The 23,735-nt window shown below is 45.4% G+C and overlaps 2 protein-coding genes across 4 annotated transcripts; both read left to right on the top strand.

Moving 5' to 3' along the window:
* Positions 1–965: 965 nt before the first annotated feature.
* LOC144952708 (uncharacterized) lies at positions 966–10,608 on the top strand. 2 transcript variants are annotated; one of them, XM_078883193.1, is made up of 5 exons: positions 966–1,293; positions 1,717–1,782; positions 2,747–3,255; positions 3,359–3,430; positions 3,905–10,608. In XM_078883193.1, coding segments are annotated over exons 2-5 (1,536 nt in total). In that variant the 5' UTR covers positions 966–1,293; positions 1,717–1,780; the 3' UTR covers positions 4,858–10,608. The 2 variants fall into 2 exon arrangements, with proteins under 2 accessions (XP_078739319.1, XP_078739329.1); XM_078883203.1 differs by having other exon boundaries at positions 1,270–1,298.
* A 6,475-nt stretch (positions 10,609–17,083) lies between these two features.
* LOC144952880 (uncharacterized) lies at positions 17,084–23,363 on the top strand. 2 transcript variants are annotated; one of them, XM_078883355.1, is made up of 4 exons: positions 17,084–17,215; positions 21,030–21,510; positions 21,713–21,796; positions 22,377–23,362. In XM_078883355.1, exons 2-4 carry the CDS (start codon positions 21,030–21,032, stop codon positions 22,991–22,993), a joined length of 1,182 nt encoding a protein of 393 aa, XP_078739481.1. In that variant the 5' UTR covers positions 17,084–17,215; the 3' UTR covers positions 22,994–23,362. The 2 variants fall into 2 exon arrangements, with proteins under 2 accessions (XP_078739481.1, XP_078739487.1); XM_078883361.1 differs by lacking the exon at positions 17,084–17,215 and having other exon boundaries at positions 21,022–21,510; positions 22,377–23,363.
* Positions 23,364–23,735: the final 372 nt, after the last annotated feature.

Here is a 23,735-nt window from a genome sequence, read left to right as displayed (position 1 = left end):
CAACCCATACGGTTTACCCGTATTTTTGTACAGGATGATGTAGTTTTCAGGTCCACACGGCGAAAATCCGTTTCAATACGGGCAAAAAAGGTGTCTATTTGTTTGTGTTTCTCCCTTGTGACGGGATGAACGTTGAGATGTATAGGGTAGGCACTGATAAGGGGTTGACAGGTTTGCTATACACTACACTATACACTACTATGCACTACATACTATACGCTACACTATACACTACACTATGCACTACACTATACCATACCTGTCAACCCATACGGTTTACCTGTATTCTTGTTCATGGAAATTTAATTTTCAAGTCCATACGGCGTACATCCGTTTCAATACGGGCAAAAAAGGTGTATATTTGTTTGTGTTTCTCCCTTGTGACGGGATTTTGTAAGATGAACGTTGAGATGTATAAGGGCACGGGTCACCAATAAGGTCTGAATTGGTCTGTCATAAGGTAGGCACTGATATAAGGGGGTTGGCAGGTATGGTATAGTGTAGTGTATAATGTAGTGTATAATGTAGTGTATAATGTAGTGTATAATGTAGTGTATAGGACGAACGTTGAGATGTATAAGGGCACGGGTCACCAATAAGGTCTGAATTGGTCTGTCATAAGGTAGGCACTGATATAAGGGGATTGGCAGGTATGGTATAGTGTAGTGTATAATGTAGTGTATAATGTAGTGTATAGTGTAGTGTATAGTGTAGTGTATAGGATGAACGTTGAGATGTATAAGGGCACGGGGTAACCAATAAGGTTTTAATTGGTCCGTGATAAGGCAGGGCACTCATATAGCGGGGTTCACAGGTATGACATGATGATAATGTATTTGTTTAGTTCCCTGCCAGGACCCGTACCCGTACCCGAATTCGATTTGAGAAAACGTCAAAGGATTTATTTATTAATATTTGAAATCTTCGACAAATGACCACGGTCCCTTAACCGTGCGAATCGGCAGCGCTGGTGGAGAGGAGAAGCCGTGTCCATCCGGCGGTCGTGGCCACCGCTCCACGCACCGTGTCACAGTCGGCGTTAAACATTAAAAAAATGTTTAAATTAAATAAAAACCCATTTCGAGCCAAGTTGCTTTAATTCAGAGCATCCGAGGTCTCGCTTTGTGGATGTTCCGTGTTTTTTTGTTAAAGTAAACACCCGCATGTTTTTTTTACGTTCATTTTGCGTTAGCATCGCAGCCGCGTTTATCTGCCTCTTAAAAAAAAAATTTGCTTTAATTTCTGCGTCTTTTTTTTTGTTTATATATGAACATACTTCGTGCATATGTAACGGTACGGTGAGTTCATTAATCCGACGCTCGATTTTCCGCCACCACCACCACCCTCGTGCATTTCTGCATTTTTAGAAGGGGTCAGCTTCGGTGTCTGACTGCATCGACTCACACCGAATGAAATCCGTTTCTGTCTTCTGCAAAAAATGCACACGGCAGCTTGATGATCATAATAATAATGATGATAACATTCGCGAGTCTTTGATATCGGATTTGTATGGGCCGTGATTGATGGTTGAACGAAAAAAAAAGCACCTTTTTGAGTTAAACCCAACTTTGTCACGACGTGGCCTCTCATTCGGCTCCGCCGTGAGCTTCACCGAGAGCTTCACCGAGTCGTGTGTGGACGTGTGTCACCGACTTCCAATGAGTGTGACTTTTTTTAATCGAAGAACGATGTTTCCTTTCTGTGTGAACGTTTTAGCTGGTTCCCGGCTGCGAAGAACGTTGATTAACATCGGACGTGTGACATCTGGAACGCCATCTTCATGTGAGAATCGTTTTTTTTTTCTGTGGAAAATGATTTTATTTTACTCTTGGCAGCTCATACGATAAACCCCAGGCCAGATTTAGTTTTGCGACAATAAAGGACCCCACTGCCTTTTGCTTCACTGGCTTTTCAACCCAGGGCTGAATTTTTTCAGCTAAGTATTGTCAAATGTTATCGACCAGGACAATGTTGACGCATCTGGGTACACCGTATCTGAAGAATACCTATTGGTTCTTTCGGTAAAGTCACGTAGAAGGGAAATAATAAAATAATAAAAAATTGACAATACAATTCTCACGACGTTTCGATTCCAACACAAGCAATCATCAGGTGTGAAAACCACATTTTATTTTTACTATTTTATAATTTCCCTTCTACGTGACTTTATCGAAAGAACCAAGAATATGAATCCCTGCAGTCACGAAAGCTTTAAATCGAAATTGAAGTATACCTGTTTATTTTTATTTCGTTGTGGCTACGATTTATGTAGCGACTCTGGTCTTACCGGGGTTCTGGAAAATTTCCAGTGGCTTGAGCTGAGCTGCCATGTGCCTGGCAAGGTATAAACTCGACTCAATTTGAACTTATCACAATATAAGGGCAGTTCAGGGAGTTGGCCAATGTATTTGGGTTGGGGAAAAATGCATCAAACTAGAAAGTGTGATATACTACTGCGTAGGTTTTCGCGCTTGTCCTGTACCGGACTTAGATGTGTCTTCGGGTTGTACCACGTGTTGAATTGTTCTGTTCATAAAGAGGAGTAAAGATGGAGAAAAATATGCTGAACACGCGATACAACTCGAAAACACATTGATCAGCTGGATCGTATGAAGCCCATTATTGATATCTTGGTCAAAAATGCAAATTTGTGACATTTATCCAGGCAAGGAAGCATCAAATCAATGCTTGTCCCTGTTTTTGTGTCTGGTACTGTGTACGCTCTGCTTGAATCCTGCACCATCAGGATGGCGTGCGCGGTGGCCACCCCGGTGCTGGAGCAAAGCGGGGACTTCCCGGCGTGGCTGGAGGCGCAGGGCGTGAACGCGGAGGTGGCCCGGGCCATGGACTCGGAGCTGGGCATCCGGGACTACGGGGTCCTGAGCGCCTGCGTCAGGGACGGCCTCGTGCGGGCCGAGCTGCTGGCCACGGCGCGCGACCGCCTGCCCTTCGGCTTCTACGCCGTGCTGCGGCAGGTGGTGAAGGCCTTGCAGGGCGCCGAGCACCACGACGTTGGGACGCCGCGCTGGGACGACGGCGCCACCTCCTCCTCTCCCGGCGACGTGACGCTGGGAGGCCTGGTGGATGTGCTGCTCGCGCTGTTCAGCGGCTTGAGCCGGGAACTGCTGCTGTCTGTGCGGAGGCTTGGAGGCATTGACGACACTGGGATTTACTCTGGTGACCCAACTCTACCCGTCACTGAGGACGGTCCTGAGGTTACGATGAAAGCTGAAGAGGAACATCTCTCAGAATGCGGTATAATTATCTAACATACAAACGCACTTGGCAATCACATTGCCCCTAATTCATGAGTTAATAATAATTATCGATGTTGTGTTTGTGATTTTATTTTTATCAGATGCTCGTCCCACGGAGTCCAGCTTCATCCCTGCCCAGATGAATCATAGCATTAAAGTGGAATCATTTGACGGTATGGCTGTTTGTTTAAATAACGAATATAAAAATATTAAATTTACTGCGTAATTGGCATTACGTCCCACATTTCGCTCCATATGCCGAGAGCTTTAGAAGCGCCTGAAACGAAATGCCAGACATGCTGAACAACACGTGGCACGACCCAAAAATACATTGGAGAGCTATAAAGTATAACCACGAAAACCTGTGGGAATATCTTATTCCCTGTTTGAATATTCACTACATTTTCAATTTCCCTTGAGGAAAAGTACCCCGCACGTCCGATTAGCACGGTTGGCTGCGTACGGTGCAAATCTGACCCTGAAAAATACACATTAAAGGAAGAGGAGATATATAAAAGTAGACAGCTGTTAAACTAAATTTTTTATACACAGAAATTAAAGTAATGCCTACTTTAATTGAATGTAAATTATAGTGAGCAGCTGATACAGAGATTACAACTTCACAGTTTCCACTTTGTGTCCAGTAGATAACAGGACCCCGGAGGAGGAATTTGGAATGGATGTTCAAGCCGTTTTCCCACTGCAGCATGCCGAGCAAGCGAACCTCATGAATGAAGCCGAGGCTGGCCTGTCCTCATCACTGCTGCAGCACGAGGCATCTATCGAAGCGAAGAGAAAGAAAGCAGCTATTGTTTCCGTTATGGAGCACACAACCCTGCCCCTGTCGGAAGACGCATCAGTCCATCAAAGTGCTGCGAGTTGGAGCGACGGGCAGCAGAACATCACACACAGCTTGGAGAATGCGGAGATGCCACATCGATGCGAGCAGTGCGGACTTGGCTTCTCGCAGAGCAGCACTCTCAAGCGCCACCAGCGCATGCACGCGGGGGGTAACCCGCATGGTTACTACGCGTACAGCTACGCGGTGCGAGGCTACGGAGGCATCGGGCACCGCTCGAAGATGCACGCGGGCGAATCCGTATTGCAGCAGTCCCCGCACCTGCAGAAGTTTCACGCGCTCGTTCACGCAAGGCAGAAGCCCTACCAGTGCGGGATGTGCAGCAGATCCTACTGGAGCGCCGCTCAGCTGAAGGATCACGAGCGCTTGCACACGGGCGAGAAGCTGCACCAGTGTGAGCTGTGTGGCCAGGCCTTCTTGCGGGCCGATCACCTCAAGAACCACCGTCGCGTGCACACGGGCGAGAAGCCGTTCCAGTGCAACATGTGCGACCAGGCCTTTTCACGCGCGCCCAACTTGAAGCGTCACCAGCTGGTGCACACGGGCGAAAAGCCGTACAGGTGTGAGGTGTGCGGCAAGGCGTTCTCGCACGCGGCGACGCTGACACGGCACAACCGCATACACACGGGCGAGAGGCCGTACCAGTGCAGCATGTGCGACAAAGCCTTTGCGCAAGACAACTCTCTGAAGAAGCACTGGAAAACCCACATGAGGGAAGAGGGCTTGACACCAAAGGAATAAGAATAGGTTTCATTGACATGGCACGGTATATAGTGGATGGAGGGACCAGTGCCTCATGGCTGGTAGATACATTGAGAAAGATGGATCGATGCAGAATGGTTCCCCCCCCTCCCCCCGAACTGAATTGGGTCCAGTGACACATTTGATTTGCTGGGTGCAAAGTATTTGTGGCCTAATGATATTGACACAGACACAATGCAGCGGCCAACTAATGGAGAGAAGAGTAGCCAGAGAAATCGGATACAATCTCTATGGAAATGCAATGCAAACCACTGTGATTATCGTCCCATGTGACTGCTTCATGTTTTACTGTTTCAGGAGGTGCAAAATTTCGATTTAAAAGATGGCAACTGAAAAGGCGGAAAAGTTCCTTATTGGTCTCAATGCTTTAGAGTTTACAGAAAGACTCAAAACAATGACTTGACAGAGGAGTGGATGTTTCAAGAGGACACATGAGTGAGCGGTTATCACCTGTCTCCATCACAGCGGAAAAGCGATTTGTCAATTCCCTTGACAAGCTACCCAGCTGCTACAGCAGAAATGGAGCCTTTGACCCCTTGCAAGGCTCTCCTGACCACTAGGCTCTCCTCGTGCCATTGACTTTTCAAGAACACCTTCAAAGCAGGGATTTTTATTTATTATTTCAGTGAGATGAATGTGTAGAGCCACAGCCCCTTTCGATTGTGTCAGTGAAATTAGTGATGGAAATATTTGTGAATACATTTTTATTTATTTTGCGTTAACGTTGACTATGAACAAACATCAAGTGTAACAATGGCTACGACCACCCACCAAATACCAAAGCAAGAAGATGCAGACTATAAGATATGTTAGCAGTGTTATTATAGACTGCAGTGTACTGCAGAGACCAAAAATGGTACTTGGTGATGTATACAAAAAATATTTACTCAGTTAACTGATTGGGAATTGGGCACCCCTCACATTAACATTTAATAGCCAAGGGTCGATTAAATAGTTGACCTTGAGTCAATTAGACACAGAAAATGACCAAATGACGAGACTTAGGCTATGTTACATTATGGGCGCAACAAATGCAGGTATTATTAAAGTATCTTTAAGTGTTGAAGGCTCACTGGCAGGAGGTCAGAGGACAGACAAGTGTTATAGGTTAACGAACGAAGATCACTGGCAGCTAGGTAGCGACACGCTCGCATCTTCACGTGCAAGTAAATGATCAGCTGCAAACGTTGTATAACCTAGCCGTCTGTGTGGTATTTATTTTTCCAGGCTGAACGTAGAGGCCCAGTAACGGTTTCTGGACACGATTGGCCTATTGCCTGGAGTAGAATGTGGAGTACCTTTACGGTGTGGGGTAGCGATAGAGCATACGGTTCATGGTTTGCGGTGCGGCGTGGAGCCACGGTCGTAATTGGGGCTCATCTTTATTTACCATTTGTGCGTGAGATGGGCGCCAGTGCCCGTGTGAGGTACTCAACGCACTTGAGTGCGGTGCATTGGGGAGGCGTTTTTTTGCGTGGCGTCGGAAATGATTTGTTTCCTTTTGTAGGTGCCCATTTCGGACGTTGATTTGCTCGCCAACATTCCACGGGGGTCGTTGAACGCGACGATTTCATGAGCCTTCGCTCGCGACCAAAATTGTTTCCGGGATTTAGGTGAGCTCTTGATGAGTTCTGCGACTTCGCTTGTCCTGTCCGCAGCTCGGGCTTTCACGATCATCCGTGCGTGCCCAGTTGAGACTTTGAGGCCCTCTGTGGATATGGGGTAACGTGGTGTGAGACAGCACGGGAAGCAGTTGGGTAGGCGTTGATTTTAAGGAACTGGTTACTGTCCACATTGCTTGGTTCAGTTGGGCATCCACAAGCCTTGTAGAGGCCTTCATCCATTGGTGTATTGATACTGGTTGGAATATTAAAACATACATTTATACCATAATCGGTAAAGACGATGATAGGGAATGGCCCACGTGCGTGGAGTTGTAATGTCACAGTGTACACCCGGGGAGGGTTGGTACTTCAGTTCCACCAACTCGCAGAAAAGGCCACTTTGATTGGCTAATGGTTCAGAGGGGTAGCGGTCTGAAATCTTGAAAATTACAACAACCCGTTGGGCAATTACAAGCATGTGGCCAAGTCACCCGGAATACAACCCAATCTCATCAGATCTGGGGAAGCTAAGCATGTTCGAACCTGGATAGTGCTTGGATGGTTGACCGCCATACATAATAATGAATAAACTTGGTTTCTATAGTGGAATTTGCACGAGGCCGCTAAACGCTTTACGTAAAGCTTACACTGTGGAGAAAGCCTGTCGTAAAAACAGGAGAGCTTAAAGATGTGATTTAAACAATTTAGCGGACGCAATATTCCCTAATGGACCGAGGAAAGAGAATTCCACAATCGCGGCGCCTGGCGGCAAAAAGCTCTGTCCTCCGTAGAACAACGCAGTCCTCTTTTTGGAAAAACTTGTTTTATGTTTTTCATATAGCGCCCTATAAAGGGGAAACACTCAAATTGTATATAAATCCTAAATAATTTCGAATAGAGTTAAGGCCAGAATCAGCAAATCTTAGTTTTTGCAGGAGAATAATAACACTTGAGCAGATGTTTGAGATATGTAGGAGGAAACTCATCCGAGGCCTTGAATGTCAATGTCAATGGAGGAATCTTAAAGTAGATTTTGTTCCTTACAGGTAGCAAGTGCAGGGAGGAAAGAAATGGAGTAAGTTGGTCACGTGATTTAGATCTCGTTAAAACCTGGGCAGCAGAGTTTTTATTATATTGTAGTCTATTTAAAACACTTTTAGAAACGCCAGCAAACAAGACATTGCAGTAATCCCAATAAGTGTTTGAGGTTGCGTTGCAACAGAGAGCAGCTAAATCCCATCATTGCCATCGGTCACGACGTTGTTCCACACTCGCTTTCCTGCTTATTCTTCGCGAGATCAATGCTGCAAATCCAGCACTTGTATACTCCCTGACTTCACCAACCTGCACTGACCAGCATGGTGGAGAATGGACAAAAAAAATTCCAGGACATACACAACATATGGGAGGCCCTCATCCAGTAGTGGATAAGAAAAAGTACCGCACGTGTAATATCCATAACGTTGGGATGGTTTTTTTTAAGCTTGTGACCAAGTCGTGTTTACAAGTGCATCAATTTCATATCACCATGGGAAGAGAAGTCGTAAGTTACTGTATTTGAAAAGGGTCACTTGAGGCGTGATAGCTGTCTGTATTAGCGTATGGGTCAGAGAGCTGGACCCAAACTAAAACAACTTGAACATAAGTTGTAATTTGAGCACAGGTGTCTGGAGACGGATGCTCGGAATGCCATGGTAAAACTGGATAAACAATGCAGAAGTCCAGAAGAGAATGAGGCAGGTAATTGTGGATATGGGTCGGGGGGAGGAAAAAAATACTCTATTCTTTGGTTTTTTTGGTAAAGTCACGAAGGTAGAAAAAATAATAGATCACGACGTTTCGATCGCCACACAAGCAATCGTCTTCAGGTGAGAGAGAAAGCTTCAAATCAAGATTTGAAAAAATACTTTTCTAGGTTGGGACATGTGTATAATGTAGGTAGGCAAGACCGATGAGCTTTAAAGATTTTTTCACAGATGTCCATTAGACCGAGACAGGCATTGGAGTGGTATCCATGAGTCCAGCAAACAAGGAAAACCCAAGAGCAGATTAACACGTAGGCTGACAAATCGCCCGATGAAGCTGGTTGTAATCACCCGCGAAACGCTCAAATTGTCAAATTTTGGGTTTACTCTTCAACACCGGTGTGCTGAAGTAGTCAATAGTTGGTACGTTTTGTTTAAGTGACAAACCTTACTAATTGGCTGTGTCGGGCGGTGGCGGGTTTAACGGCACGTTTATATTTACGCGATCTAACCCAAAACGCCTTTGTTATGGTGAAGAGCAGATGCTGGGGATTTGTTAGGACATATCTTGATGGTCGCATGTTTACCGTACAGCAGCTGCGAGATCTGGCAGAGAGTAGAACGCGTTGGAGGTCTGTGGTGGCCCCAACGGCTTTGGCCATGATGGACAACTTGATCTTGGTTAATTCCATTACAGCGCTTTCCTGGCTATGTCTCCAGGTGTCCCCGAGGAAGAACGAGAATTTAAGGCATTGTAAATTGTATTTAACTGAAACCAATAAAAAATTGTGTGTGTTTTTTGTAATTGAATAAGATTCAATGCCCTTTAGCTTGCTTGGTTTTGTGAGCATCTGAATGTGTGGTAGATTGCATAGAGTGAGAGTCGAAGCGTACTTTGTGAATACTGTGTTGCTGCAACTGCAGCCTTCGTCTAGAAAGGAAGAGGTAGGCTGGTGAGCGTGAATACGTAACGACTGTGGCTAACGCGGCTTTGTCATGTTTGAGAATGAAACTTGGTTTAATTTGTGGGCAAGGAGTAGGGTTGCCGTGATATATGCCACGATACAATTGTACATTTTATGATGTGACGAATATTTGGAATTTTCATTTTCCCTTTCACATTGTTTTTTGTGTCTCGATGTACTACAAGTAGGTATATAGATTTCTTAAAAGTTATTCAACTGCAGTTCACTCAACATGAGCCTGCCATAAGTCATTAATATTGTTAGAACTTCTATAAGATTTATAATGCCTATAACGCACGTGCTATCAGAAAATGACGTGTGACCACAACACGGTTACAAAACACTACATTTGATTGATACGTTTTTTTCTTTCTAACTTTATTGTTGTTTCGTAAATATTTTGATAGGAATTTAAAGTAAAATTAGCAATGATAATCATAATATAAACTAAATTATTTAATTCAGCAGGTATAGCCCACTGAGCTATTAGCTCCTTTTCAGAGGTGACCTGGCCACACACAGCTCATTGAAGTAGCTTATATCAATCTTGATTTGAAGCTTTCGTCACTGCAGGAATCCATACTCTTTGGTTCTTTCGGTAAAGTCACGTAGGTAGAAAAATTTAATAAAAGTTAAAATAATATATCACGACGTTTCGATCGCAACACAAGCGGTGGAACTGCTAAACCAGCGAGAGAGCTGTTACAACTTGTAAGAACTTGTGGGTATTTTTTTCTGCCTGAGGACGACCGCTTGTGTTGCGATCGAAACTTCGTGATATATTATTTATTTTTCTACCTACGTGACTTTACCGAAAGAACCAAAGAGCGTAGGTCATATTATCACACGTGAGAATTTATAGTCGACAAATAATCTAAAAGCATGTTTCTAAATGTGGAGGGCAAAACTGGAGGAGCCCGGACAAAACTCCACGGGGAGAGATATCACGCAAACTCCGAATTTATACTATAAAAACCGATAAACTAAACTAACACAGGCATCGTCAGGGTCCGGGTCGAACCCACGACCTTCTGCATACGAGACAAGGGAGACAACATCTTGCCACCGAGGGATGTTAGTCCACCCAGCGACAATGGTGAAAAACATTCAATATGATTGTAGATCTTATAACATAGTTGTTTGCATATCACAGCAACCCAAGTAAGGAATCTGGTGATGACAGGCACAAGACATCTCCACGATGTTGTGGGTAATTTGTATTCATTAGTGTGTTCTTCATTAGAAGTAGGGTTGCCACGATGTAATGTTTCATTATACAACATAAAATATCACGATATGACAGTTATCGTGCTTCAAGTTTTCCCAGACGTTTGCATCGTATTTCACGCGTTTTCATTGCATTGTTTTTATGTGCTCTGCCGTTCGTCGAGTACTAATAAATATTTGTTAAACGTTCTTCAAACGCAGTTCACTCGACGTATTTCTAATCATTGCAATCTATAACCCCTAATAACGGACACACCACGAGGTTTGCAACAACATAGTCTGAAGTATCTGCACATGGCCTCGGTACGCCCCAGTGACAATGTCGACCCAGGGTAGACTCGAATGGCTCTCGTAACAGCCTCATGATCGCATATGTAATGGGTCCGGAGACACTAGTAGAGGTAACTTCTTTATTACAATACAATACTCCAACAGTCCATATACACTGTTACAGCCTATGGACATAGCCTACTTCTAGCGTGCCTGACTCTGGCTACGCTCTGGGGTCCTCCGGCTACAATTACCCTAGGGGAGGCTACCTGACCCGACCCAGCCAAGGTGCGGGTCTAGACTCTGGCTTCCTCGGAACTCGCCATTACAAGGACGTAGAGCCGGGAGTCCCAGAGTCCCACCACTGGCCCGCACAGCGTCCCGGCCCTTACAAGGACAAGCGGGGCGAGGGGGTCCAGGGTCCTAAGCTGGCTGGTCTTGGGTCTTGAGCTGCGACTGGCCTCGATCGGCTGGGGAGGTCCCCCTTTTATGCCCCTTTGCCCATCGAGGGGAAGCGTTGCGTGGGATCATAGATCCCCCGCAGCCCCCCCCCCTTGGCGGTACGGGGTACCCTTGCTGATGGACCTCGTCTATCACTGCCGGTAAGCGTGGCCCATCTACGGCACTACACATACGACCCCGTTCAGTCCACGAAGTCTCCCGTACGCCTCGTTGCGTTCCCACACAAATGTACATTGTTGTTTGTGCTTTTTGTTTTGGTGTCATTTCTTAATTTGTTTGCTCACATTTGATTTTGCTTGGTAGTATGGTTTTCATTTGATTGGTCGTGGCTATATATGGGATTTGTTCTTATATATAGTTAATGTACAGCGTTGTGGGATGCTGTTAGCATGAATGACGCTATCTTAAATGAAAGTATCATGTCATTACTCTTCCCTCTACATGTACTATCTTTACTGACACTGTATGTAGGTTTCCTTTAAAGAACAGATACTTTCATATTCCCTCCTTAATTTACGAAAATTTATCTTAAATTATATTCCGTAAAGGACTAAAATACCCCTTCAAAATGTGTTTACAGTAATTTTCTGCGACAAGGACATAATGCTTTCTAATCACATAATTATTTACGCTGTACTCTTGCTCACTCCTTCGTAATAATCTATGTTCGGCATTTCCACCCTTATTTTGATTTGTCGACATTTTCTGTATTTTGCCCCGTGTGCAATTGTTCTACTTACCCCTCTCCTTCACCCAATATCTTGAGTCCCCTGAGAGCTGGCTGCATATATTCATCCTAGCGTATATATGTAGCCAGCCAGATGGCTGACGTTGGCATGTGGATAGGCCTCGGCAAGGTAAGGTAAAAGTGTAAAAACAACGATCTTACCTTTACCCTACCTTTTACCTTACCACAATACAATCACTCTACCCTACCTTTTACCCTTTAGCAGGTAAGGTAAAAGGTAAAAAGCAACGAGCCTACCTTTTACTATACCCTTTACCTTTAACCCTTGGCATGTCGACACCTTTACCCTTTACCCTTTTACCCGGTAAAAATGGTACAATTACCTTACCTTGCCGAGGCCTACATGTGGATAGAACCGTTAGACCAGCAGATGCGTTGCGGGGCTCTTGAAATATTGAGTTTTGTACTGAATTTGAAAAAAATTGCTGCTCTTGTTATTTTGGTTTGCCGACCCCCGCTGCGTTAGACCAACGTCGGCCCAACATTGGCCCAAACGTTCCGTGTCTTCCTGGGTTGTCCTCACGGTCCCTCCGTTTGCGATTATTGTTGATCACACGCTTCATCTGCAGCTTGTCCAATTACCTTGTTTTCTTACGCGAGAAGTCGCATGCATCACGATCCACAACAAACGTAATCTCCCATCAAGACACGTCCGCTACAGAACACTTTCTAGGTGGAAACGCAACACTTTCAGCAAACGGCAAGATAATAGATACAGCCAATGACAGATGGAGAGAGCCTCTGGAGTGGTGTTTCTCAAACTTGTTTTGGTCCACGTATCATTCAACCAATGCAAACATTTCCGTGGGCCACCCAGCCAGCCCACTTCTGGTGAAGAAACGCATTCACTTATCTCTCAATACCAGTAATACAAACTTAAACATTAATGGAATATTCTTGGTTCTTTCGGTAAAGTTACGTAGAAGGGAAATAATAAAATAATATTGATATAAAACAATAAAAATTCTCACGACGTTTCGACTGCAACACAATCAATCATCATCAGGTGTGAAATCCACAGCAAGAACACTTTCTTCTTGCTGTGGATTTCACGGTGTGGATTTCACACCTGATGATGATTGCTTGTGTTGCAGTCGAAACGTCGTGAGAATTTTAATTTTTTATATTAATATTATTTTATTATTATCCCTTCGACGTGACTTTACCGAAATAACCAAGAATATGAATCCCTGCAGTCACGAAAGCTTTAATTTAAATCAAGAAGTAATGGAATATTTTTTTGGTTTTTGCAGCTTTGAGTTTTTTTTAGATCTTAGCGTTAGGGAAGTTTAATCAGGGTAGTTTACCTAACTTCATTTTTTAAATAAATGAGTAAAATATAGATTTTTGTCCGAAACAAGAGCTATAAACATTTTCATTATTGTCTGGATCGACCTGCATTTGCATCACAGTCACCGCGGACAACGTGCTGGTTACCGGGGACCACAATTTGAGAACCACCGCTCTAGGCAAAACGGAGCAAAACTGATTTCTCTAAACCACTTCAACTTAAAAAAAAACTACCCTTCAATACAGGCACCACTGGTTGAATCGCTATAATTTTCGACAAAAACATCGGGGTTAGGATCGGCACCGTCCACACAGTGAAACAACTATTAGCACCGGTTTAAGACAAAATTGTCACTCATCAGCTCAGAAGGTGTACAGCGAACTTGAATGCAGATGTGGCACTTGGCTCACCGTGTGGCAGCTGCTGCCTTGTCTTGAGGAGTCGTTATGTTTTCATCTTCTTGGTTCTTTCGGTAAAGTCACGTAGAAGGGAAGTAATAAAATAATAAAAATAAAACAATTCTCACGACGTTTCGGCCACAACGCAAGCAGCCGTCCTCAGGTGAAAACCACGTCTGTCGAGGCGACAGCGTCTGAATGAAACAGCACACGTGCTTGGAGCATATATATAAGCTGGGTTCTGTCTTCGACGGCGAGTGAATACTGTGGGTTGGCGTCTTTACAAGACTACATGAGTATTATATCGATTTTCTTTGAACCTATCTACGTGACTTTACCGAAAGACCCAAAGAAGATTAATTCCTGAAGTTACGAAAGATTTAAGTCAAGATTTACATGAGTATTATTATTTCTTTGAAATAGTTTTTAACGATTAACATGTTAAAAAATAAAGTCTCCAGGCCCACATTACAAAGAACTAGGAATGACCCATGCTTCGGAAATTGGTAACCTCACGGCGGGTACTTAAGGTACAAGTCAGCTGATTAAGCAGTCTCGATTTACCAGCTCCTTTTAGCTGAAGCTCAAAGCAGTTTTAGCAAAACGTCGTATGTTTATATTAAATTCAGTCTATTTAAAAATATATACTAATACTTTTATTTTATCAGATAATGCCCACTGAGCTATTTAGTTATTTTTCAGGAGTGATTTCGCCACAAATGATAGCTCAACGAAATGGCTCATCACGTCGACATTTACATCAGTCAAATACTCTAACGCATCTTTCTAAATGTGGAGGGAAAAACTGAAGAACCTGGAGAAAAAAAACTACTCGACCACGGGGAGAGAGGGACATGCAAACTTAAAATATACATGCATCGTCAGGGTCGTGATTGAACCCACGACCTCCTGCATATCAAGCGAGGGAGATAACATCTCGCAACCGGTCAGTCAGAGCTTTATCGGTCAGAATTTGATCAAAACTTTGGCACAGATATATAATTTATTTGCAAACATGACAATCTTGCTTGGTGGTGGAGGTCTCATGGCATGGCATAAAATTAGCACGTGGCCGGCAAGGCATAAAATTAGCACGTGGCCCAACCCAAAAGTACAGGAGAACCCCTTTTAACGACGGTCATTGGTTCCACAAAACCGGTCGCCAGACACATTCGACACTCGGCCCCAGCGATGTGGAGATGAAATGAATTCACGTGGCACGATAACCGGTTCCAGGCGAGAAGGATGATCCACATCCCAGGATCTTCGCGTGCAAGGCTCAGCACCCGCATTCCTGACGCATGAGCCAACACCGTTCATTCCTGGGTGTCCAACCCAGCATTAAGAACCTGAATAAAAGGTTCCTGGTCGTCGGACACCGACCTATGAGCTACAGTGGCGTACCCCGTAGCACCCAAATCAAGGGGCTTCCTCAAGCAGAGGGGAGCAAACATCTGCACCGTAGCGTTGGCCGCCAAGCCGGCGTTCGTGATAACCGCCGCTTGAAGGCCACCATATAGTCTATGTTGTGTCTCTCACTTTGTGTCTCTGTGTGTGTCTCTGTATGTCTCTGTGTGTGTCTCTCTCTCTGTGTGTCTCTGTGTGAGTCTCTTACTATGTGTCTATGTGTGTCTCTGTGTGTCTCTGTCTGTGTGTCTCTCTCTGTATGTCTCTGTGTGAGTCTCTCTCTCTGTGTGTCTCTGTGTTGTCTCTCTGTGCTTGTGTGTCTGTCTGTGTGTCTCTGTGTGTGTCTTAATTCAATTGCCTTTTTAATAAATGTTTTCTCCTACAACATTAGAGCGCAGCGGCACATTAAATAAGCACTACAATGACAATAGTTTAAAGCGATTTGAAGCATGTTTTATTTTTGGGGGGGGGGGCAGAGCTTTGTGACGTCATATTTGAGGTGGGGGGGGTCTGACTTTTTGTCACGCCGTGTGACGTGGGGGCGGGTCAAAAATCAAAAATCGCGTGACGTCATTATGGACGGCCCCTTATCCGTCACCTCCCCAGCCTACCCTATAAATCGCTTCCCACTCGCGCCGTTTCGATATTCGTTGCCGCACATTTTTTCGGAACGCATCTCCGACGTAAACTGGGGTTTTGCCCGTATCCCTGCCCTGCCAATAAACTTCAACTTGAATCTTCACTCAAAACTGCTCTAGAGGAGTTGTACACCCCTAGCTGCCACTGCTATTCAGTGACCAAAAAGTAAAATACAATGTTTCGCTCCGGATGACCGCTGCAAAGTATGATGTTGTGTTTTGATTTAGTTTGCTGATCTTAAAGGTGCATTGAAAAATGTTGATACTCCTTCTGATGCTCCTGCTGTTGTGGAGTGACTCATGCAGCCAGCTTTTTCCGCTCATTTACCAGCTCCACATTCCCTATTGCCGTACAAATACCGGAGGAAGGGCCTTTGCTGTTGATGCCACCAGGGTCTGGAATGCTATTGCCAATAAACTTCAACTTGAATCACTACCTATGAGATCTTCACTCAAAACTGCTCTAGAGGAGTTGTACACAACCCCTAGCTGCCACTGCTATTCAGTGACCTAAAGTAAAATACAATGTTTCGCTCCGGATGACCGCTGCAAAGTATGATGTTGTGTTTTGATTTAGTTTGCTGATCTTAAAGGTGCATTTAAATGTTTTATACTCCTTCTGATGCTCCTGCTGTTGTGGAGTGACTCATGCAGCCATCTATGGCTACAGGGTTTGGTGGTACATGTTGTTTATGTCGTTTATTGTGAAAATTCGATCACAGTTCCTATGATCACTGTTACATTGCTTTTATGGCTTTATTTTGGTGATTTCGAAAAGTTTTTTGGTTTGGCCATGTTTGTTTGTTGTAGTACGGAGTTAGACTGATGGCCTTAATCTAAGTTGTCTTGTGGTTGTTGTTGTTGTTTGACTTGCATCCCACTGGGATTTGTGCACACAGCGTTGGTGTACGGTGCTTTTTTCTGGAATATTTTTGCTGTTTTTTCATGGATTTTCTGTTTGCACTTAGTCACATAGTCACTTTAAGATGTTTTCTGGTTCATGTTTTTGTCTTTTGTTTGTTGCGGTTGCACCCGATTCAAGAGCCTCACAGGGCTATACCTAATACATGAAACTGAAAAAAATGAAACTGTAGGATCGGCGATAATTTATATTCCCCCGTCGCGTAAATTTGCCGCGGTCCCTAACTCTGACAATCGGCAACTGGTGACAGGGACCACGCGTCTCTCTAGCGCTGTTCCCCTCTGACAGCAGCAGCAACAGCAGCAGTAGAAACAACAGCAGCAGTAGCAACAGCAACAGAAATAACAGCAGCAGTAACAACAGCAACAGTACCAACAGCAGCAGAAACAACAGCAGCAGTAGCAACAGCAGCAACATCAGCAGTAGCAACATAAACAAGATACAGCAGCAGTGTCAGCAGCAACAGCAGCAGTGTCAGCAGCAACAACAGCAGCAACAAGAAACCGCAGCAACAGCAGCAGTCTCAGCAGCAACAGTAGCAACTGCAGCAGTGACAGCAGCGGCAACAACAACATAAACAACGACAGTCAGCAGCAACAGCAGCAAACCAACAGCAACAGTGTCAACAGCAGCAGCAGCGGCAAAACAACAGCAGATACAGTAAGTGTCGGTAACAGCAGCAGCAGTGTCAGCAGCAAACCAACAGCAGCAGTAGCAGAAACAATAAACAGCAGCAGTAGCAACAGCAGCAGAAGTAGCAGTAGCAACAACAGCAGCAGTAGCAACAGAAGCAGTAGCAGCAGGAACAACAGCAGCAGTAGCAACAGCAGCAGTAGCAGCAGTAGCAGTAGCAGCAGTAGTAGCAGCAGCAGTAGCAACAGCAGCAGCAGTAGCAACAATAGCAGCAGGAACAACAGCAGCAGAGTAGCAACAGCAGCAGTAGCAGCAGGAACAACAGCAGCAGTAACAACAGCAGCAGTAGCAACAGCAGCAGTAGCAGCAGTAGTAGCAGTAGCAGCAGGAACAACAGCAGCAGTAGCAACAGCAGCTACATTCCGTGTCCGTAACAACAGTAGCAACAGCAACAGTAGCAGCAGTAGCAGCAGTAGCAACAACAGCAGCAGCAATAGCAACAACAGCAGCAGTAGCAACAGCAGCAGTAGCAACAAGCAGTAGCAGCAGGAACAACAGCAGCAGCAGCAATAGCAACAACAGCAACAGTAGCAACAACAGCAGCAGTAGCAACAGAAGCAGTAGCAGCAGGAACAACAGCAGCAGTAGCAACAGCAGCAGTAGCAGCAGTAGTAGCAGCAGCAGTAGCAACAGCAGCAGCAGTAGCAACAATAGCAGCAGGAACAACAGCAGCAGTAGCAACAGCAGCTACATTCCGTGTCCGTAACAACAGTAGCAACAGCAACAGTAGCAGCAGTAGCAGCAGTAGCAACAACAGCAGCAGCAATAGCAACAACAGCAGCAGTAGCAACAGCAGCAGTAGCAACAAGCAGTAGCAGCAGGAACAACAGCAGCAGCAGCAGCAATAGCAACAACAGCAGCAGTAGCAACAACAGCAGCAGTAGCAACAGAAGCAGTAGCAGCAGGAACAACAGCAGCAGTAGCAACAGCAGCAGTAGCAGCAGTAGTAGCAGCAGCAGTAGCAACAGCAGCAGCAGTAGCAACAATAGCAGCAGGAACAACAGCAGCAGTAGCAACAGCAGCTACATTCCGTGTCCGTAACAACAGTAGCAACAGCAACAGTAGCAGCAGTAGCAGCAGTAGCAACAACAACAGCAGCAATAGCAACAACAGCAGCAGTAGCAACAGCAGCAGTAGCAACAAGCAGTAGCAGCAGGAACAACAGCAGCAGCAGCAATAGCAACAACAGCAGCAGTAGCAACAGCAGCAGTAGCAACAAGCAGTAGCAGCAGGAACAACAGCAGCAACAGCAGCAGTAGCAGCAGTAGTAGCAGCAGCAGTAGCAACAGCAGCAGCAGCAGTAGCAACAATAGCAGCAGGAACAACAGCAGCAGTAGCAACAGCAGCTACATTCCGTGTCCGTAACAACAGTAGCAACAGCAACAGTGGCAGCAGTAGCAGCAGTAGCAACAACAGCAGCAGCAATAGCAACAACAGCAGCAGCAATAGCAGCAGTAGCAACAACAGCAGCAGTAGCAGCAGGAACAGCAGTAGCAGCAGCAGCAACAGCAGCAGCAACAATAGCAGAAGGTAGTAGCAGTAGCAACAGCAGCGACATTCCATGTCCGTAGCAACAGTAGCAACAAAATAGCAGCAGCAGCAAAACAACAGCAGCAACAGTAAACAACAGCAGAAGGTAGTAGCAACAGTAGCAGTGGTAGCAGGAACAGCAGAGAAGTGGTGTCAGCAGCAGAAAGCATCAGCTGCAGCGTCGGTAACAACAGCAGCAGTGGTAACAGCAACAGCATTACCTCCGATTAGCACAGTCTGGCTACGTACGGTGTGAAAGAAGTTCAACGTACACGCTTGCATCCAGGGTCTTCTACACGACCATTGGCTGTTTTGTTTAAAATAGGGTCTGTGTTGAAGGCAAAAGTAGCCCCTATTTATTATCACATTATACTGGTAGGAACCACCTGGTTCCACTAGCCCACAGGGGATTATTGTGTCCGTCCGTCGTGCATCAAAAAATGGGAGGGGTCGGGCTGGGTGGAGAGGGGAGGGTGGGGAGGGGCTGGGTGGGGAGGGAGGGAGGGGCTGGGTGGAGAGGGTGGGGCTGGGTGGGGAGGGTGGGGCTGGGTGGGGGGGGCTGGTCACCCCGTGGTGCCCTTATAAAACTCAACGTTTAACCTACTCACGCCGGCTTGTGCCCGCCCTCACAGTCGGGCATATTTGCGGAATACACCACGCCGCCGTTGACCCTGGCCATTGACCGAGCAACCCAACGTTCCTACCAGCTCCCTCCGCAGGAATGTGTTTATTCCGGATTATAAGACGTTCCGGAAAGTAAGGCGCACACCATAAAAGTGTGCCTAGTGTCACAGTTCAATTTACACGGATGTGGACACACCCGCCCATATACCGGATTATAAGATGCAGCCCCTCCCCAACTTCTTTAAAATGCAGGGGCGTGCTGGGTTGGGTGCGTCTTATAATCCGGAGAGTAGTGAGAAAGTGCTGTATCTTATTAATATCGTATAATATCGTATCATGTTCACCTATTTGATACAAAAATATCCACGATATGGCGATTGTTGTGATATCAAAATAGCTGTCTAAACTGTATGTTGCAGTGATTTTTTTAAAATAGTGTCGTTTCATGCTTTTGCTTGTGCGACCAGTCTCACACATAGCATATCGCTTTAAGGTCCTTCAACTGCACTTCAGGTGGCATTCATTTCACTCAACATTAGGGTCACTCAACTTGATGTCTTCGCTTTTCGGTCACCGTCTGCCGGGTGGTTGACCTGGGGGATGACCAGCTGTTGTGGATGGGAAAGGAAGCAGCTCTTAAGAGATTTAAGAGACTGAAGAGCTGGGTGGTCCAGTTGTTTAAGTGATTAATTACTCAACCGATTATCGGTTCGATTACTCGACTAAATGGATGACACAAAAACAGTTGGGGGGAGGGGGAAAGTAAAACTTCTGTTCCAATGTGCACCAGTGGATGTATGTTGAACTTCTTTCGCACCGCATGTAGCCAACCGAGCTTATCGGAGGTGCGGAGGAAGGACAACAAACTAAACACAAAAAGCAGTTATAAATAAGTGAGTTTTCAATCTGGGTTTAAAAGTGCATAGCTCCAGTTGCTTCCTAATATCATTCCGGACAGCCACAGAAGCGCACCTGAAGGCACGCGATGCGGTGACCGTCTTTGTTCGATGGTTAAGCCAAAAGCCACTTAGAGGATGGCCGGAGTTCGCGTGATTGTTTATGCTCCTTGACGATTACAACAAGGTGTTGTGTTTCATTTGTGGCAAGCGTTTTGTGTGTAATAAGTGCGACCTTATAATGTATTAGCTCGGCAACCGGAAGCCAACGCAGCTCGGCGAGCATTGAATGGACATGGTCGGATCTTGCAGTACCTGTCACGACATGTGCCAAAGAATATTCTACACACTGCAGCTTGGTCATGTAATGGATCGGAGGTAATGGGGTGCTTAGTGATGTCATTGGCATAATCAGCTGTGTCATGCTGAACCTCGCTTTGTTGGGAGTTTCCCACCTTTGGGAGACGGGATGTGAGGGCGACCAACATTTTTAAGGGGCCAGGATAATCGACCACAAAAGTCATTGGTTCTAATTTATAATAAACGGATCGACCAAGTTGACCAATTGTCCCGGCTCTACTGAAACCAGACATTACTCTTTTTTGCAGTGAGACATTTCCTGATGTAGCAAATGATGAACGGATAATGACATCAATCACAAAATATACAATTTACTTTTATATATTCTAACTCGAAATTTGTTCAATGAGCTTTCTACGCATCCCATCAAGATGGCGTGCGCGGTGGACACCCCGGTGCTGGAGCCGAGCGGGAACTTCCCGGCGTGGCTGGAGGCGCAGGGCGTGAATGCGGAGGTGGCCCGGGCCATGGACTCGGAGCTGGGCATCCGGGACTACGGGGTCCTGCGCGCCTGCGTCGAGGACGGCCTCGTGCGTGCCGAGCTGCTGGCCACGGCACGCGACCGCCTGCCCTTCGGCTTCTATGCCGTGCTGCGGCAGGTGGTGAAGGCCCTGCAGGGCGCTGAGCCCCACGACGCTGAGACGCCGCGATGGGACGACGCCGCTTCCTCCCCTGGCGACGTGACGCTGGGAGGCCTGGTGGAGGTGCTGCTTGCGCTGTTCAGCGGCCTGAGCCGGGAGCTGCTGCTGTCCGTGCAGAGGCTGGATGCTTCTAGAGCGTGCGCTGGGGACTCCACGTTAGCCACTCTTGAAAACAACGTGATACTTGACATCGATGATAATGCAGTGAACGGTAAAGTGTTATTCTGTTCGCTGAGCTATTTTCAAAGCGCCCGATATTTTTAAAGCAGATTAACAAGTATCGTTTTACTATTGTGGATTCAACAGGAACTCTACGAGGTCTTTATCAACAATGAATGTTACAATATTAAGCTTTCATAGCAGTGTGATATTTGGGGTGTTAAACCTGATGTGGTGCTTGTTCGTTTAAGCAGAAAAAGTTGGGAAGGACGTTGGAAGCAGTGGAGACGACAGCCCCGAGGAAACATTGCATGCAATAAAGACAGAGGCTCTGGAAGGTACATGAGGATTATAGAGCACATTTCAACACTTAACCTTATCAACCAAACTATAACAGTGATATCAGATCCTTTGCTTACTATGCGTGATGAATAAATTAATCTCAACATCACGATAAGCCACTTTGTTGCGCTATCGTTTGTGGCCAGGTCGCTTCTGGAAAGGAGCTACATAGTTTAGTGGGCCTTAGCTGGTAAAATAGTTTCATAGTTTTTTTTATTGTTTGTATCCATCATGCGCAATGGCTGGGAGATCCACAAATTCATAGATAAATTGTATGACACAATGGTACAGATAAACTAGGCCAGGGGTCGGCCACCAAAATAACAAGAAGAGCCATTTTTTCGAATTCGGTAAAAAAACTTGAATGTTTCAATAGTCGCAGTGCATGTGAATGTGACACGGTGATCCTTAATAAATAACGTCACGAAGCAATCCTTAAAGAGCCGCAGGTTGCAGACCTCTGAACTAGACGATTAGAAATATCAAGCCTGTATCGTAACAACTGAAAAATCGATGCCTGCTGGATCACAAATCAAGTTTGGATCACTAATCTCTTTCTTTTCTTTTTTCACATAGATATTAACGACGTGGAGAGGCATTCAGACTTCATCGTGAAAGATGTGGTCTCACTCAAAGGCATGGCATTGGACCATGCGAACGCTTCCAAAGTTGGCACATTTTCACAGAAGCAGCAGGACATGGGAGGTAAAACGCAAGGCAACTCCGAAACTGAAGAGGCATCTCTGCGTGTTGCATACCCACCAATGCCAGCAAAGACACTGCACATTCCCGAGGAGCAGGCGATAATGATCGGTAACGAAGGTCTGTCGAACAAGGAACACGATTACATTCTTGATGACCACGATCTTGAAGAACAGCAGCTTTGTAGAAAAGGGTTTCTAATTTCGAGCTTCCCAAAAGTGAACAAACCCGTAGTGGAGAAGCCCTACCAGTGCCCCGTGTGCAAAAGGAGCTTTGCGAAGCTTTCCTACTTAAAGTGCCACCAGCGTATACACACGGGAGAGAAGCCCTTCCGCTGTAAGATGTGCACCCAGTCGTTCGTGCAAGCCTCCAACTTAAAGACTCACGTTCGCACACACACAGGGGAGAGGCCGTACCAGTGCAATTTTTGTTATCGTAAATTCTCGCGCAGTCATCATTTAAAAACTCACCAGTATACTCACATGGGATGAGAAGCCACACAATGCAGTCAAGTGCTTAATTTCGGCCGGAAAAATCGGGATCTTCATGATACTGCGGCGATGTGTGCGGTGGTGTGTAAAAATGTGCTTGAATAGTGTTTTAGGTTAACCAGATGTGCTTACGGATATAACGTAAATGTAACTTCCTTATTTGATTATAGGGCCCGATAATATGAGATTGTTATTGAGAGGTATATCTTCATCTTGGTTCTTTCGGTAAAGTCACGTAGAAGGGAAGTAATAAAATAATAAAAATAAAACATAATAAAATAAAATAATTCTCACGACGTTTCGGCTACAACGCAAGCAGCCGTCTTCAGGTGAAGAATGAGACACTACCAAGCTAGGAGCTTATATATAAGCTGGGTTGGAGGTGGAAGAGCGCCTTAACAAAAAGAATGTGCATATGAAGAGGAATTTAGCATATTCATGGGAAATGCGTAGGAGGTGGGTGGGGGGGTTTCATAGTCATATTATGCCCATGCATTATGCAGGATCAGCAGCACCAAGGGAGGGTGCAGGGAGTAGCATTAACAAAGGAAAGGAATGTTAATAGTATGTAGCTGCAGTTACTAAACAACCACGTAGAAAACTAAAGTATAAACTACATAAAACACGAAAGTATAAACTGCATAGCACCATCAGTATACTTACTATACTCTACAATAAGCTGAGTTACTAACAGCAAGTAATACATTACAATTCTACGTCGTAAAAATTATATAATATGCTT

The sequence above is a fragment of the Lampetra fluviatilis genome, chromosome 3 (genome assembly GCF_964198595.1).
Source record: "Lampetra fluviatilis chromosome 3, kcLamFluv1.1, whole genome shotgun sequence".
Taxonomy (NCBI): domain Eukaryota; kingdom Metazoa; phylum Chordata; class Hyperoartia; order Petromyzontiformes; family Petromyzontidae; genus Lampetra; species Lampetra fluviatilis.
Note: the sequence above shows the minus strand (reverse complement) of the source record. Positions and strands in the feature narration are given on the sequence as shown.